Consider the following 12,805-nt stretch of genomic DNA (forward strand, 5'->3'; position numbering starts at 1 on the left):
ACACCGCTAGATTTTTTCTTTTCCCAAAACCCTAATCTGGCCAAACATCAGAGAAACAGTAGCCCTGCAGAGACATCCCATGCAGCTGGTAATGCAAAAAAAAGCATGGATGGGCTGGCAGCACAGCAGAGGAAAAACCTGTCCTTGTGTGCTGCTGTTTGGTATTTCTGTATCTCTAGAAGAGCACACACCCATCCCTGGGGAAGGATGCCTGATTTCACCCGTGTTGCTCTATGAAAGCCACAACCGTACCATATCAAGACTAGAAAATCTCTTTGGATCCTCCCGTGGGGTGCTGATACACCACTCCCAACAGGCAGAGAGTGAATGTGGCTTCCCACTTACAAAGTGAGAGCTGCGCACCTGGAGTTTGGGAGGAAGCATCCAGCTGGAATGGGACCCCTGCCACAGGCTGGGTCACATGAGGGGACTGAGGAAGGAGATGCACATCCCAGACTACAAACCCAGCTGGAACCAGCCTGAGCCCTCAACTGCAATTCTCAGACATGGGAATGTGTAACTCCATGGCTTGCTTCCCTTCAGGAGTCCAAAGAACTGACACAGGGATAAACAGGACCAGAGTTAAGAGTTTTAGCTGTAATGACCTGGAAGCACTATGCCAATGAGCCAGGAGTAACCCGCTGAGCTTGGACAAACTGACCAGTTCTAGTGTCAAGCAAGCAGCAACCAGAGTGTAACATAACCTGGCAAGGGTCACGACCGTGGTACCCTGCGCTCTTCCATGTCACTGCACCATAGTGAGTTGGAGCAATACGCAGTGGCGCAGTCCCAAACTGTGAAACAACATCTGCAGACTGGAGGGACTAGAAGCATTACAGTTGCTCAGCACAGTGTGGAGGGAGAGCCCATAGCCAAGCAGCACTGGTAGGAATGAGAAGGCATGAGCTGAAGATGTGCGAAATGGAGATTTGGGGTCCTTCCCTGCTTTTGGTCCCAATAACTTCCTGCATACAGGAGCTGCATGTCTTTCGCAATGGCCCAGCAACTTTTCCCAGAGGTAAGAATAGTGGGACTTTAAGGGATTTTCCAGCTACTTTGCTGTGCCCAGATCCCTCCTTGGAACCACCATCAGCTGAACACCAGCAGCCACACGGAGCAAGCACTGACCACTGCTTCCAGCACCCAGGCAGAGCAAGTCCAGGCTGAGGGGCAGCCCTTGTGATTGCTGACTTCCCTCTCCTCATGCAGTCCCAGTGGAGGAGTGACCCCACACATTGCATCCACCTCTGCAGTTACAGTTTACACAGCAAAGCAGTGGGGTCACGGCCAGCACTGGGCTGTCCCAGTGGCAGTGACCAGCACTTGTCTGTGGGCAGAAAAGGAAACACAAGTGCTGCCAACAGCGAAGTGCTGCAGGGAGGTGATGGTCAACAGAGGCATCTTCTGGCCCCCAAGGAATGGAGACTCAGGGGTGCAGAGCACAGGAGCCTTCACCCTAAAACCAGACCATGGGTGCTGTCTGCAGGCCTCCTCACCCCCGTGGAGGGGCCAGGGGACTCTAGAACCCCCTGAAAAAGCAAAAGCATTGCTGACACTGTGGGCTCACAGTGCTGGGTGTTGAACCACTCATGAGGGGTACAGTGGCATCCCTTCTTCCCGCTCCCCCCAGGCAGATCTCTTCCTTTCAGGCACCCCATCCAGAGAGGAAAGGAAACCCCAGGGGAAGGTAGCGCTCATGGAGCAGCCCCTCACCCCATGCCCCCACTGACACCCTCCTGCTGAACTCTCCTGCCGCCCCTCCCCAAGAGCTTCTCCAGCTGATTGGGGTGGGAGCAGCAGAAGGGATCTCAGACTTGGCTCCTGCACTGGTGAGCTGGCACCACTGCTGGCGAGAAACAGCCCAGAATGACTGTCATGGCCAGGGTCCCTCCTCGTGCAGCAGGAAGCCTGACCTTCTGCTTGGTAGGTGAAAAAGCAAGAGACGGGTGTTCATTACCCTAGAAATTACCTGAAAAATGAGTGCCTGCGGTTGTACCACGCACTGTCTCATCAGCATGGAGCACCACTGCCATAGCATGGAGGAGAGAAAACACAGACATGTGAAACGAGGAATATATAAAAGAGAGAATGAGAAGGACAAACTGAAAGGAGGGGCAAGACCAGATCTCGTGTGTTCCCCTGCCCTATCCTACTCTGCTCTGGCTCAGATTTGGCAGATGGGAGCTGGGGGGAGTGACTGCAGTGGTGAGGAGAGGAGTGATCTCCGTGCACCTATTGGGAGCTGCACAACTCCTCTTGCAGCAGCAGGGTCTGCACAGTCCCTCCAATTTGACTTCTCTGCAAAGTGCAAATGGGAAGGTTTCTGCACATCCACCTCCATTACAAAAGCTTTATTTCTAACTATTAATCCCCTTGGAGTGGTGGACGTGATAGGCAAATGGAAACAAAAGGTGTGCAGGAGGGTTTCAGAACCATTTTCAAATCTGCTGCACTACAGCAAAGCAGAGAGGCAGACCACTACCAGCTTCACCCTGCACTTTTTCTGGTGAAGACGCCTGAGTATAACACACAGAAAAGTCAATCCACCGTATGTGTACAGAAATTTGCTCTCTGAGATTTACCTAGGATTTCACCCTAAAGTGTCAGGAAAAGATGGACACACAGTAGGGAACAAGGCCACTCCTTGAAACAGCCTGGTTCTTCGGTGCCAATGTGGGAATCTCAGGGAGCTCCCACAGGCTGGGATGAGCCCTGCAGCAGTGCTGTGACCCATGAGGTGTGAGACAAATATATCCCCTTTCTGCCTCATCCCTTTCGTGGGGCACAGACCTCACTCACAATGCTCCTGAAGAGACTGCACCAAGCAAAAACAGACAAGAGCTGTCTGCTGCACAGGGCAAATGGCCATTAAAATGAGCCAGCTGGGGTCCACTGGGACTTGCACATGTTGCTTTTTGCATCTGCTAGATTTTCCAAATCAAAACAGCAGGCAGGCATGAAATAATACCTCCTGTGTTCTCCTGCCACTGACACAGCCACCCCCAGTCTCAGGATGCTGCTCAGGATCCAGCAGCAGCAGCAAAAGCAGCAGCTCAACAGGAGCTCAGACCATCAGTGCAAGGTGCCAGCTTGGGGCTTCACGGCTTAGACTGCCTCCTCACTGATCATGTGCTTTGCCTTCTCTCCTGACAGAGATGGTGCATCAAGACGTTTCACTGCCAAAAAAGACACTGAGGTCCCTGAGAGGCACAGTGTTGTCACCCAGATCACATCCACCACACCCTCTGCTCACCCCTTACGGCAGCAGCAAGCCAGACCTCACACCAAATACCTCCAAGTCATCACATCTTAATACTTTAAAATTCATTAATAAATAGAGGCAAAAGTGGCACACGCCAGGCAGGCTGGCTACAGAAACCCGCACCTCAGCCTGACAAAGGGAAGAAATTTGTAACATTAGATATGGTTCGAATAGTTTAATCCAAAGCAGCTCTAAATAATCTCCCCAGGCTTTCTGAAACCCAGCACCTCTTGCAGCTGCACAGGCACCACTGCTGCTCTGCCTGGAATTTCATGGGAATGGAAAATCCAGCCTAACGCGCTTCTCCTCAGCCACTGAGGATACGGGTGGGAAAGGCTCCCAGGAACCTATACGTCAAAGTCTCACCACTGCCACCTGCCAGCCACCCCCCATTTCATAATTTACATGATATTCCCTGCACTGGCTACTGCTGACACCAAAACCAATCCTACTTTGGAGCAAACGTTATTTACACTCCTAATTTGGGCCAAATCCTAGTTTCTCTTTGTTTTCAGACACATTGGGCTCATCGCTGTCTCACAGAATGTGGAAGTTTGATTTCAGCAGTACAACCTTCTTCCCTCAGTTTAAACTGAGTATTTCTGAACCTTCCTTTCACAATACATATATTTTTATAAAAAGTTAACAGCTGTGCTTCATTTTAGCCCAAATCCAATTAGGATTGTACACATCCCCAGACATTCCTTTGAAGGCAGTGAGAATTACCTCGTGCACCCTGCCATGAACACATTTACCCTCATACTTCAAAATAACTGACCTGTTTTTGACCCAGTCTTCACATTATCTGCATATGGGAAACGATACACTACATTTACATTTCCACAGTGCAAATCATAAGTGGGTGCAGCTATTCTCAGATTTTCCAAAGGGACACCCAAATCCAATCTAAATGCCTAGAATTTACCTGTTGTTTTTCTTTTATACATATAAATAGCTGCATTTCCATTCACTCTTTGTTTCTCATTTTCATTTTGTTCTAATATCTGCATGTAAATGTCTGAAAATAGCATCTGTAATTGAAGATTATGAAGTATAGCCAGCTCCTGACAGGCTGCTAAGGAAGATGGATTATCCTCATTTTTCTGTAAATTTTGTCAATTTTGGAATTCATAAGCTATCAACACTGATCAAAATGTGACTGCACAGCTGTGTCAAAGCGGACGGCGCAGCATCGGCGCAGCTCTGAGGAGGACAGCTATCCCCAGCCACTCAGCCAGGGGCACATACTGCAGGAATCCTTCCTGACTGCTTGTGGTATCTACATCCCAATCACATTGCCCCCTCCACCCCTGAAAAAAAAAAAAAAATCAAATAAGTAAATCGAAAGTACGCAAATTCTCTGGTGCGCCAATTCAGATCACAAAGCACAATTTATTGCGTGTTCTCTCTTTTTATTTATCCCTAAGTAGTAAACACGATTTCCATTCAGGGGGTTCGTTATGTTCCACTCCTACCAGACAATCACGGCACACTTGAGGCAATTGTTTAGCTTCTTCCTCTCAATTTTCCCATTACTGGGAGTAAGTACTGTTGGGACTCTTTAATAGCCCGACTGCAGCCCATATCAATAACAGATGAGGTTTAATCGTCCAACACAAAAATTATTTAGGCTCAGTAAGGACATTCAATGTCATTTGCATAATGGCATTTCTATCCTGAGCACCTAACCCATCGTGCATAAACAAGGCCCTGGGACCATAAATAATAATAAATCATGACGTCCACACTCCTCTTGCTGTAATAGGAGCCTCTCTATGTAGAAATTATTTCAGCAGGAAACGGGCACTATAATTTTAAAGACATGTGGCATTGCACAGGCCAGTAAATCACACTCATGCACAGCCACACACACACACGTGCCAGTGAGGCTGCCCATAGTGAGCAGCAAAACCCCATGGAGCAGCAGCACAGAACACTGCCCACGCTGGCTGCTGGAAATGTTTTTATTATTGTTTCTTAGTCAGAGGTAGCAGGCTGAACAAAAGCAATGCCTGAGTAGTGTGTGCAGTGCCTGGGCATGTGCTCAGTGGACCTGTCAGTCTGCCAAATCCCTGCTGGGCAATCCCTCGTGCCTGCTGTCCTTGATCTCTGGGAAGGTCTCCGATGGGAAGAGAGCAGAGACCTGCAGATGCTCAGATGGGTGTTTTCCAAGCAAGCCCTTCATAGGCCACTGCAGTTCCTGATGTCTAGCAAGGGCATAAATGGCCAGTAGACTCTCTCAGAATCCTGAATCATTGAGAATGAAAAGCCTTCTAAGGCCATTGAGTCCAACATTTAACTCAACACTGCCACCACTAAACTATGTCCTCAAGAGCCATAAACTTCCTCTGGTTTGCAAACAGAAGCCTCCACCGAAAGCCATGGTTAGACCAGCCCAAGGGAGGTAAATGTACACAATGAACTGAGGTGGCTTTCCAGATTTCAGCCTCACCTGGCCACTAACAAGTGCCTGGATGAAAAGAAACAGCAACACCACCACAGTTGCAACCGCCAACCTCTGTTTCTGCTAGGATTTGCTAGTTTCAACATAACATATTTGGCCTCAACAACTCTGACATCACTCTGTATAATACAAACATTGCTTTGTCTCTTGCAGGACACAAAATGATAGGATGACTCACCCAAGCATCCACCCACCCTCATCAGCACTGCCCAATCCTGCACAGGCTCTTCCTTTCTGTCCCCATGACAGAGCCTCCCAGTTCAGTTTACTGAGAAAAGCAGAAAGTCCAAAACAGGTTTTGTGGGAGCCTGGTCCCAGTTCCAGTGTTGCAACACCGGTGTCTGCTACTGCCCCAACCCCCTCCAACCTCTTCTCTCCAGCCCTCCTCTCTCCAGCACTCCTCCTCCTCCTCCCAGGGCAGCCCTCACTAGCTCCTCTCCCACATCCCCCACAGACTTACATGGGGTGTTTCTCTTCTTCCCCTCTTTCCTGCCCTCTCCCCAGCAGCAACTGAATTCTCTCAGCAGCCTCCACCATCCTATCTGCAATGCTAAAAAAGGGGGCACCTAATCAAAATAAAGCATGAGACACACAACTGAAATAAAGCATAACACCGTGGTAGAAAAGCAGTTTGCTTTTTGTAAACCCAGAACAGAATTTAGGCTTTTATGCCTCTAATTGCTACAAGATATTGTTAAAATGAGCTGTTTCTCAGGACAGGAACTGGACACTTTCCCTCTCAACACGAACAATTTCATCCAGAGGAGGAGAGAAAAGGTACAATCCTCCATCACGGTGGCTCCTCTGCTTCCGCTGAAGCACCAAGCATGTGTGCAGAGAAGAAAGCACAACCCTCAGCATGGCCAAGTATTTCCTTGTGGAGAAATACAAATCAGAAATATAAATGCACACTGAGAATGTATGAGGTTGGCACCAATATTGCCAGATCTTCAATCCATCCCGCCGATGGCTTCTGACACTTGGAAAGTCTTGTGCAAATTTTCAAGAACAGTCTGTATTTCTGTAATGCTTTCGCATGAACTACCCAAAGGTGTTTCACAAATGCCATCTGAGAATCCTGGTACAGCATGTTTTGTATCATATTATGCATTGTGTACAATAAACTGGTCTCAAAGTGGTGTGCCATGGCAGATTACCAGGGTCCAAGCCTCATGGGTAGCCAAAAGCCCTGCAGTCACTGAACCTACAAGGGCACCAAACTTTTACGCAGTGGAAAACCAGGAGAAAGCTGCAGAGTTTGCTGTTCTGTGGCATGTTGCAAAGTCCAAGCTGAACAAATCCATGTCAACCCACAAACTCCTGTATTTCAAAGCCAAACACCAAGTAACACACATTCTTCATTTTCCAAAAGACTTTTGCTTTTCCTGTTGGTGCCCCTCGAAGCCTGGTGATCCTGTGGGGGTCAGGAGCCTTCTGCCTTCCATTTTTGGGGTGAAAACTTTCTCTACAATGCTGAATTCCTGATCAAATCCCCAATATGGAACTGATCTCATTAAAAAAAAAAAAAAAAAAAAAGGCAAAAACAAACTAAGAAAAAACACATTAAACAAAACCCCCATAATTTTCCAAAGTTTTTCTTTCATTTCTTCACCTGTACCTGAACTAGAATGGTACGGGCCACAATATTTCAGGCCAGTTTTCATTACTGCATGTTTATGGAAAAGCCAGAAATTTTAATGGTCTTTTCCAATCTAAACGACTGTATGGTTCTATGCTAGGGGAGGTAGGAAATATAGGAAAAGGTAGGATATTAGGAAAAAAATGTATTACAAAAAGGTTTGTAAATCACTAGAACAGGCTGCCTGGGGAAGTGGTGGAGTCACCATCCCTGGAAATGTTAAGAAAACATGTGGATATGGTTGAGGACATGGTTTAATGATGAATATGGTAGTGGTGCTGAGCTGATGGTCAGATTTGATCCTAAAGGTCTTTTCCAACCTTAACAATTCTGTGATTCTGTAAGTACAAATGTTGTTTTTCAGAAGCTTTATGCAGCACTTTCTGATTACATGTCCTTGGAGGCGCGGGATTAAAGAGGAAGCAGGAACTGAAGAAAGCCTGTGCACTGACAGCAGGCAAAGTGACTGGCTTAGATATTTTAACCAGAGTGTTTTGTCCTGAAAACAAGAAGTGCCAGGATGGGTGCTGGGGATGTGGAGTGGGGGAGATGCTCCTTGCCCTTCATGCATGCTGCAGGCCTGCCTCATGTAGATGGAGGCCCTGGGCAAGAGAACATCAAGGGAGTGATGCAGAGTTTGATGTGACATTCAGTAAGGATCAATAGGCACAGAACTGCATTCATCTTGTGGGGCACATCTTGAGCTGTTTTCCCCCTTTGCTAATTACCTGAAGCCCACTGACAACCAAATCTGACCAGCAACAGGTACAGAGTGTGAAGGCTCCAGGACAAGATGTTGGAGACTGAGGCAGGACAGCACTCCCCTCAGGAAGAAACATTCTGCTACCTGCCCACGGGGCAGGGAAATGAGCTCCTCACCTTCAGAAATATACCTACAAACACCAGAAATTGTCTGCATATTGGTATAAAAATCTAAGCAAAACTGAGACAGGCTGACAAGTCAAGGTACCTATAGGGTGCTGGTTCCAAGGAAAGAGACTCTGTCTGATGATACCCACAGACTGTTGCTGCTGGAGGCCCTGTACCTCCCTGCTATCATGACAGGCTTCAGTGACAGACCCTCTACACAGAAAAATCATCAAAGATGACAGGTTTCAGTGAAACATTTCAGTTTTTATCAAAACATTTCTATTGGGAAGACAAGTTCAGCCAGGCACACTGGTGTTGTAATACTCACTATTTTGCTGATAGAACTGCAGAAGACACCTGGGCACCACACATGCAATGGAGCATCACCACAAGCAAACAGCATCAGGCAACCAGAAGGGAACCCACCACCAGAATTACCTGAGCACCTCTTCCACACCAAAAGCGTCTCCAGTTCTTATGCCAGAGAGGTATTTGGGATATATTTTCAAAATGTCCTCTCCAGTCACAAGAAGCAGAGAAGAACCATTTGAATAAAAACACAGATGTGGGGGCTGTGCCATCAATAAAATCTCCCACTGGTACTGAGCCTCGCAGTTTGACAGTGGCTGAAAATCATTTATCAGGTACATAATCTGATGACAATTTCTTGTGTAACATAATTTAATCCATTACTTAATCCTGTGTTTCAATTATTTAGAGAGGTCCTAGTAACAAGTGAAATACTCCAAGCCTAACAAAGTATCTGACAAGTGCAGTTCTTACGCCTGGCTTCACTCCATAGCTCCTATTCCAGGAAAGCACTCACCACCTCCAGGACCTTGCTCTCCCTCAGCCCTCTGTTCATGACTTATCTGTACGGATTCAGACTTGAGGTCAGCCCTGAGCCTGAAGGGGGTTTTGCAGGAGAAACCCTTGTCTCTCCAATGTTGCCCTTATTTCATTCCATTTTCAGGGTGAAAGGAGCAGAGCTGAAATCATCCCCCTACATGTTAATCTACTCTCTTAGTGCAGGAGTTCCCTCCTTTCAGATTATCTTTTTATTATTCTTTTGGAAAATTCTGCTGCAAACAAATTTTAAGCAGTCACTATTCATATGAGCAGAAAAGAATTTTAAATCGGTCCCCTTTGTCTGGAAGTGGCTTAGCTCCACAATTGCGTTTTGTCATCATTCGGACACTGGTGTAGGTTGTTTTGTTCAATGCCATCCTTAAAAAAAAGGGCAACACAAAACTATGGCATTCCTCTGAAAACCCAGCCTCTGCACCAAGCCAATTTCTCAAACTCCTTTGCACTTCATGCCAAACAACTCTCCATCTATCCTCTACACTGGATGAACCAGTGCTACTCTTCCACTCCAACCACACTTTTTATTGTAACCACACAAAGGTTTTCCTTAAACACATCATAACAACTGGAATAAATAAAGTGGCTGAGCAGCAAGGTAGTGATATGACCTGGGTTGGAAGGAAGTTTCAGAGGTCCCTCAAAGCAGGGCCAGCTATGGAGCCAGGTCAGGCAGCTCCAGGGTTTGTCTAGCTGGGTCTTGAAAATCATCACAGATAGAGATTGCACAACTTTGGACCCTGAAAAGCCTCTCTTGTGTCAGTTCATGCCTCTGTCTGTTGTGTTCCCACTGTGTACCGCCATGAAGAGTTTGGCTCCTTCTGAGATGTTATAGCACATCAAGTTCTTCAAGGGAGCATACTCCTATCTTTGTTAATTATAAGGTGATGGATAGATTTAGAGAAAGCCCACAGAATGAGTGTAAAACAGCAGTGATTTCCAAACTAAGACTGGAAAATGTATTTGAAACTTGTCACAGTCTGTGGGACCCAGACATTTACTGGGGACTAAGTAGAGAAGTCTTGTTCCATTCTTCAAATGCTGGTGCAAGCCCTTCATCTCGAATATAATGTGAGTGGGCCAGGCACTAGTTAAATCAACAGGCAAGTGTGTTTACTCACAGATTTGTCCTTCCTTCTCTTGTGGGGCTAACACAGACCAAAGGAGATTGGTCAGTTTTGATATAACTGGTCAACTAGTGCTGTTACACAACATTGTCTGATAGTGGTGAAAGACCTGGTTTATCTCTCTAAACTAAAAAAAAAAAGAAATTATTTATTGTGAAACACACAATAAACAAAGAGATGCAATTACTCAATGCCAGTTCCCAAATTTGAAAGAAATGTGAATACTTCCGTCAAGATAACAAGTGGGGAAAGCTTTTCTTAGATTTCCTATCTCTCTATCACACTTAGAAGCCATAGAAAATCTTCTGGTGGAGACCACCTCCTGCCTTTGCAATATGTTGTGTTCTATCTAGTCACTAAGCTCTGGGTGTAAACCTGGTGGAAGGTGCTGAGATGAAATTTGGTAGCTGGAAAAACATCCCCTTCCAGCATTACCCAACAGGAATGGTGCTATGGCTGCAATTTCCAAACATTTTCCCCAGGTGTTCAGGCTTAGGATTTTTTCCTTTTGTTTCTTTCACTCACGGAATTTTGTCCCATCAGCTGCTAAGAGACAATAACGACCAGTACTTAAGAGGCAAAAGAAACGGTGAACGTGGGGGAAGGGTGCAGCTGGCTACTTTCTTACCTGGGAGTTTTTGTCTTTGGAAGGGCAGAGATACCTCGAGATTTCGGCCAGGGGGTGGGGGGCTGGGTTTAGCTCCTCTCGCTCTGGACATCGGAGGGGAGACAGGCTGTGATCACTGGGGGGAGAATTCGCACCACCACGGGGTTCTTTCTCCTGCTGCCTTCCCCTACCATGAGTGAAGCTCTGCTCGTAAGAGCAGCTGTTGCACTGGGACCTTATCAACACCCTACCTCACTAGAAAAGGACTCTTCACCATCTTCTCGGGTGCCTCAGGAGAAACCCTGGGATCCCCGAGCTCCTTCCCCCTCCAAGGGAGCCTCTCCTGGCCATGTTCAGGAGCTGGGCTGCCACTGCCCAGCCCCACCACTTCTCTGCCACTGCTCCAGGATTTTCACTACACTGTAGCCCTGCACTCCCTGCCTGCTGGGACACCCCGTGGCTCGTGCTACAGCTGCAGAGTTTCTGATACATTTCATTTGCTACTCCGGAATCTGGTCATCCCTGCTGTTCCAGCTGCTGCTCCGACGTTCCTGCTGCAGCCCATTTTTGCCATCCATCCCATTCACCATTACCACGTGAGGAAGATGTGAACAAGCTTGCGCCACAGCACCCCCTGCAGCCGCGGGGGAATCATCGCACCAGCCCTGCCCGGCCAGGAGCCACCAGCGCCCCTGGCGGCTGTGTCTGTAACTGCACCTGAGGGGAAAGTGCCTGCGGCCGAGAGAGGCTGGCACTGGGTTCCTGGTTCTGTTTGTTGTTGCTGCCGATGTTGTTTGCTTGCCTTGTTTTACATATAAATACTAGTGAAGAACTGTTATTCCTTTTCCCATATCTTTGCCTGAAAGCCCCTTAATTTCAAAGTTATAATAATTCAGAGGGAAGGGGGTCATATTTTTTCCATTCCAAGGGAGGTTCCCACCTTCCTTGGCAGATACATGTCTGTCAAACCAAGACACCAGGCTCTCAGGGAAAAAGCACACCACACTCCTCCTCAGTAGCATCTCAGTCCCTGAGGAGCTTCCAGAGCACAGGAGAGCTGGTCTGCCTTTGCCAGCTGCTGACTGTGCCACATGTCACCAACATTTCCTTCGCATGAGCCTGTGCACAAAGTGGGGAGCCTGCCAGGGGGAGAAGACATCTCCACATTTTATGCAGAGCAAAGAGAAAAGAGACAAGGACAGAGATGTGGGAGCACAAGCCACAGCAAGGCTGGCCTTTTCTTTATCTTGTGAATTTGTATTTTTACATATAGTCATATTTGAGAGCAGTCAGGAGGAAGAAAAAGGGATGTTTAAAAACAGAAATATAATGCAATTCTCTAAGGAGCTGTCTACCTTGGTGGTTTGGGCTTCCTCCTCTCTGATGGGTCAGAGGGGAGGAGGAGGTGACAAGGGCTTCCATGTGTAGGAAAAGGACTCACACTTGGCAACCCTGGAGCCAAAGGTAGCCCCCCACAGAGAGTCATGTGAGTTGGGGAATGTAGTCCAGCAAAGCCAATGCTCCGACGAGGAGAGAAGCATCATTTGCATCAGCTCCAGCCATCACTGAGGCTTCCCTAACCAAGTATGAAATGCCTGAAATGCCTGGAATATGTGTGCTATTACTCTTCCCCTGCTTGGTCTCATTGCACTGACTGCCATCACAGCAGGGTGTGTGCAGTGAAACCCCATCTCTCTCCTCTACCAGCAGCTTCTCTTCATCATGGTCATGCTCCCAAGGTGTTGCAGACCCCAGGAAATGCTCCCTGTCACCTTCTGGAAAAGTCTGCAGGAGAAATCCTGACCCCAGGCTGCCCATTACTTCTAGACAACTTGGAAAAGCTGGTCACCAGCTGCTTCTACAGGGAGGGACCTCTGGGTAGGGGCACTGAGCTGGGGGTGCGGGGTATCCCCATATCTGTGCCAGACAGGAGAGTGGGCAACCCCTGGATTACCCCACCTGCCCTTCTTCC

At 47.6% G+C, this 12,805-nt stretch overlaps 1 protein-coding gene across 10 annotated transcripts in view; it reads right to left on the minus strand.

Annotated features, from left to right (window-relative positions):
• PAX5 (paired box 5) overlaps positions 1–12,805 on the minus strand; it is a gene marked incomplete at both ends in the record, with an annotated part of 130,459 nt that overhangs the window by 59,141 nt on the left and 58,513 nt on the right. For 2 of the 10 annotated variants that reach the window (XM_082301067.1, XM_082301069.1), the window contains one exon: positions 1,970–2,026. The exons of the other annotated variants lie outside the window; for them this stretch is intronic. In XM_082301067.1, the coding sequence (XP_082157193.1) occupies positions 1,970–2,026 (57 nt within the window). The remainder of the gene's footprint in view (positions 1–1,969; positions 2,027–12,805) is intronic. 10 annotated transcript variants of the gene reach the window in all.

This window comes from Coloeus monedula (assembly GCF_965178545.1).
Source record: "Coloeus monedula genome assembly, chromosome: Z".
Classification (NCBI taxonomy): Eukaryota; Metazoa; Chordata; class Aves; order Passeriformes; family Corvidae; genus Coloeus; species Coloeus monedula.